We start from the raw sequence: 5,000 nt of genomic DNA, 5'->3' as shown, positions 1-5,000 counted from the left end.
CACATGATGATTTGTGAGTCTTGTGTATGACATGATGCTTTGTGTGTCTTGTGCACAGTATGTTGCAGGCTGACTACTTTTTGTGTCTTGTGCATGTCAGGCTGCTTTTGTAAGTCTTGCTTCTCCTGATGCTTTGTAAGTCTTGTGCACATTATATTATGTCATGATTCTTCTTGTGTATGTCATGATGCTTTGTGTGTCTTGTGTAATGCTATCCAGAGAGGAGTACCACACTTGAATCTCATTTTGTGTGCGTTTTATTCCTTGGTAGAGCTACATTTCAACCACCGGGATCCACTTCAGATGTGAGGAAGACCTCTTGCCATGAAATAAAACACACAAAAAAGATACTGTATGCTGCTTTGGGAGGGAGGTTTTCGACCATTCGACCATCGAACACGTGTGTGTGTGTGTGTGTGTGTGTGTGTGTGTGTGTGTGTGTGTGTGTGTGTGTGTGTGTGTGTGTGTGTGTGTGTGTGTGTATGTGTGTGTGTGTGTGTGTGTGTGTGTGTGTGTGCATGCGTGCGTGCGTACGTGCGTGCGTGCGTGTGGTTTTGCTGTGTGTGTGTGTGTGTGTGTGTGTGTGTGTGTGAATGCGTGCGTGGGTGTGGTGTCGCTGTGCGTGCGTGCGTGCTGCGTGTGGTTTTGCTGTGTGTGTGTGTGTGTGTGTGTGTGTGTATGTGGGTGTCTTGCGTGATGCTGTACCTGCGGTTGGGGGTACGAAGATGCCCTTGGGGATCACCACCTTGTCCTCTGAGTTGCGTGCCCAGTCCACCATGCCCTTGCGGCCCTTCATGGGGAAACTGATGTCGGTCATCACCGACACGGCTGGCAACCTCTGGATGCTGGCCACTGCAGAGGGAAGCACACACACACACACACACACACACACACACACACACAAGGGTTAAACATACATACGTATTCACACACACAGAGACACACACACACACACACACACACATACACAAGGGTTAAACATACATACATATTCACACACATGCACATACACACAAGGCTTAAACATGAATGAATGAATGAATGAATGAATGAATGAATGAATGAATGAATGAATGAATGAATGAATGAATGAATGAATGAACAAGCGTACAAACGTCTTTATTGTCAATGTACAGGTACAATGCAACTAGTAAAGTGCAGATGCTCCCGGTGCTTAAAAACCGACATAAAACTGCAAAGAGAATAGGCCCACTAAAACACTGAATAAAAACCTGCAACAGACAGACAAACTATACGCATACACACCTATATAAATCACATAATGAATGTTCACAATGCTGTAGATGCATCTGTGCAAGATTTAGTGTGCAGATGGCTTTTGGATAAAAACATACAGTACACACATACGTATTCACACACACACACGCGCGCGAGGCTTGAACATACACACATACGTATTCACACACACCACATACAAATACTTAAAAACACACACATATTCACACTCACACACACATACACACACACACAAGGCTTAAGCATACACACATATTCACACCCACACCCACACCCACGCACGCACGCAGAGTTTAAAACACCTATACATTACATTCCAGACAGGTGAGAAATTACATGCACAGTCTATAGTCCAAGAAAGTCTACTGGCAAATTAGTCAGGTAATTAGAAAGACCACTGAACCATTACACTGTGAAATGGACTATACACAGTTTGTTTAGGGCAGTAATTCTCGAAGTGGTTCAGCCCAACGACCATCTCCCCATATATATATAAAAAAAACCTTCAAGGACTACTCCTTCATCTGAGGGGAAGAGGGCAATGTTAGTTCATTAATTTGTAATCAGTGAAGCCACACATTAGTTTGATCTGTATTGCCATCACATTTGCTAATCACCTCTAAAAACACCAAAAGTCCAATTTTGCCGGTTCTTGCCGTTGCTATGTAGCAGTATTTATTTAAATCTTTCCCACAGGATTTGGTCATTTGGTCATTTGGGTTGGTAGTACATTCACTAATCATCTATGTGCACCATCAACACCTATGCTATGCAAACACCACATGTCCAAATCTTCCAATTTTGTCATTGCTTCTGTAGCAATATTTATGTCAATCCCTCCCAGAGGATTTGGTCAGCCGCCATGCAGTTTTACGGTTGGTACAGTAGTGCGTATTTCTCCTCAATCAGTTTGGGTGACAGGCAGCCGCAGCCTTGCCCGTGTTCCTTTCTTCTAAAAGCTGCACTAATGGCCCGGGACGTCTGCAGTGCCAGGGACGTCTACTCTGCGAGACGAGACGAGACGAGGCACGCGGTGGAGTCGAGCCTGCAGGTGTCAGTGTTACATAACCCAATCACGCTTGGCTGACGCTAATCCCTCGCTGTCACAATCCTGTCTGATTTGTATCAGTCATATCAGCCACCCGCTACAACACTCAACCACCCTCAACCACACTCTCCTCCTCTCTGCCCGCCTCAACCACTATACCGTCTCTTCCTCCACTCTTCACGCCTCAACCACTCCTCCAATCCTTTCCTCCTCTCTTCCCCCCTCAACCATTGTCTCTTCCTCCTCCCTCTCCACCTCAACCACTCTCTGCTCCTTTCCTCCTTTCTTCTTCTCTACCCGCCTCCACCACTGTCTCCTCCTTTCCTCCTCTCTTTCCACCTCCACCTGCATCTCCTCCTTTCCTCCTCTCTTCCCGCTTCAACCACTCTCTAGCCTCTCTTCCTGCCTCAACTACCCTCTTCTCCTTTCCCCCTTCTCTTCCTCTCTTCATGCCTCAACCACCCTCTCCTCCTTTTCTTCTCTCTTCTCTTTACGCTTCAACCACTCTCTCCTCCTTTCCTCCTCTTTTCCCTCCACCACCCTCTCTTCCTTTCCTCCTCTCTTCCTCTCTCCCTGCCTCAACCAATGTCTCTTCTTCTCTTCCTCTCTTCCCTCTCTTCCCACCTCAACCACCCTCTCCTCCTCTCTTCCTATCCTCTTCCTTCTTCTCTTCTTGCCTCAACCACTCTGTCCTCCCGCCTTGCGGCCTCTGATGGTTTAATGTGCAGTCTGCTACCTCCCTCCTTGTTTAAAGGAACAGTCCATCATTTCAGGAAATTGCTTATCTGTAGTAAAGCCCTGGTAACATATGAGAATACGTAGGATTTTTTCTCTATGTGTCTGCATTGCCTTGTTTTTTTTGTTTTGTTTTTTAAGATATATTTTTAGGGGCTTTTATGCCTTTATTTGACAGGACAGTTGAAGATGGTGACAGGAAGCGAATGGGACAGAGAGACAGGGGAGGATTGGGAAATGACCCCGGCCGGACTCGAACCGGGGTCCACGTGGGTGGGCATGCAAGCCCAAACGTGGGGGACTTAGCGCGCTACGCCACAGCGCCCCCCGCATTGCATTGTTTAACAGTATAGTCATATCAAGCGTAGAAACGGAAATCTATGGTGCGAAATAAAACATCATCGAGTGTACTTATAAACCACCTTAAAATGAATAGAAAACTCACCAGACTGCAAAAACGGTGCAGTGATTACTTGTGGCTTGATGCTAATGGCGGCATTTACTTCCAGTGATTATGCTAAGCTATGCTAATAATTCTAATAGGCCTACTAACAAATCTAAATAATGAACACACTGAAAAGAAAATTATAGGTACAGTCATGTTTAATACTTGGCAATACTGCAAATATGTGAAAATCCTTTAATGGGCAAACCCTGTCTGCATCTTCACCCCTGCTTTAATGCAGCAGTCTGGTTCCCCTCTCTGCTTGTCTGGCTGCTGGTGTGTGCTGGAGGTATCTCTCCTTTTTGAGACTGAGGTAAAGTATAACAGCAGGAAGACGCTTGTTTGCGTGTGTGTGTGTGTGTGTGTGTGTGTGTGTGCGTGTGTGTGTGTGAGAGAGAGAGAGAGAGAGAGAGAGAGAGAGAGAGAGAGAGAGAGAGAGAGAGAGAGAGAGAGAGAGAGAGAGAGAGAGAGAGAGAGAGAGAGAGAAAAGTGATACCCATGCACTCATCACACAGACCTCAAATGTATTTGGCCTCTTATAAATTATTCACACCCAAAATCACTGACATATATACCAAGGACATGTGACAATATTTCAATGTGACGAGAGTTCCATAATTTGGTTAGTAATAGTATTCACTTGGTATTGGTACAGCAATGGATGCATTTGCCGTCCTGAGAATTTCTAGCAATATCAGCAGGCAAACTGTTAATGGAAAATCTAGCAATATTAAAAGAATGTCATGAAAATGTTCTTCAGTCCAAAAGGGGGTCCCAACTGAAAAAGTTTGGGAACCACTGATATAGATGTAGTCTGGGTACTTACTTAATATCCCACAGCGATAAGGATTAATAACGAAGGAAGTTTGATAAAAATGAAAACAATAAGAGGTGATGAGCTGGGATGATTATATGTGTGTGTGTCTTCAGCAGCAGAGCGTCTGGGGAGAGCAGGAGCTTCCTACCAGATCAGTTGGAGAGATAGCACTGCTCAATTAGACACCTCACCCCTCCCCACCTCACCCGCCAGACAGAAATCTGCATCTTCAACAGGGAGCTGTTTAATTAAACACCCTATTTTGGACAGGAGAAAAAAAAAGACAAGTAATAAAGTCAAATAAGTTTTGAAAGAAAAAAGAAAGTCACTTACTATCCCTCTGCATAAATTCCTGGGCTCAGCTGACATGTTGTTCTGCCTGACTTGTGAAAGGTAGATGGTGTGAAGTTTGCAACCAAAGTGACGGTTGTGGGGCAAACTACCGGTAAAACAAATGTTACACAAGCTATCACTGACCTCAACCCCAACCCCCTCAAAGACACATGCACAGAGCACACTACCACCACCTTGCCCTCCCTTCTACTCAATCTGACTGTCTCTGCTAATGCTAGCCCCACAACACACACACACACACACACACACACACACACACACACACACACACACACACACACACACACACACACACACACACACACACACACACACACACACACACACACACGCGCACGCACGCA

The 5,000-nt window shown here is 45.4% G+C and overlaps 1 protein-coding gene across 1 annotated transcript in view; it reads right to left on the bottom strand.

Moving 5' to 3' along the window:
* adgrb3 (adhesion G protein-coupled receptor B3) overlaps positions 1–5,000 on the bottom strand; it is a 277,961-nt gene that overhangs the window by 98,153 nt on the left and 174,808 nt on the right. Inside the window, exon 12 of the mRNA XM_063191037.1 lies at positions 706–852. Coding sequence (XP_063047107.1) covers positions 706–852 — 147 coding nt within the window. The remainder of the gene's footprint in view (positions 1–705; positions 853–5,000) is intronic.

Source organism: Engraulis encrasicolus, chromosome 24 (assembly GCF_034702125.1).
Source record: "Engraulis encrasicolus isolate BLACKSEA-1 chromosome 24, IST_EnEncr_1.0, whole genome shotgun sequence".
NCBI classification, from domain to species: domain Eukaryota; kingdom Metazoa; phylum Chordata; class Actinopteri; order Clupeiformes; family Engraulidae; genus Engraulis; species Engraulis encrasicolus.
This window is presented reverse-complemented; position numbering and strand designations above follow the sequence as displayed.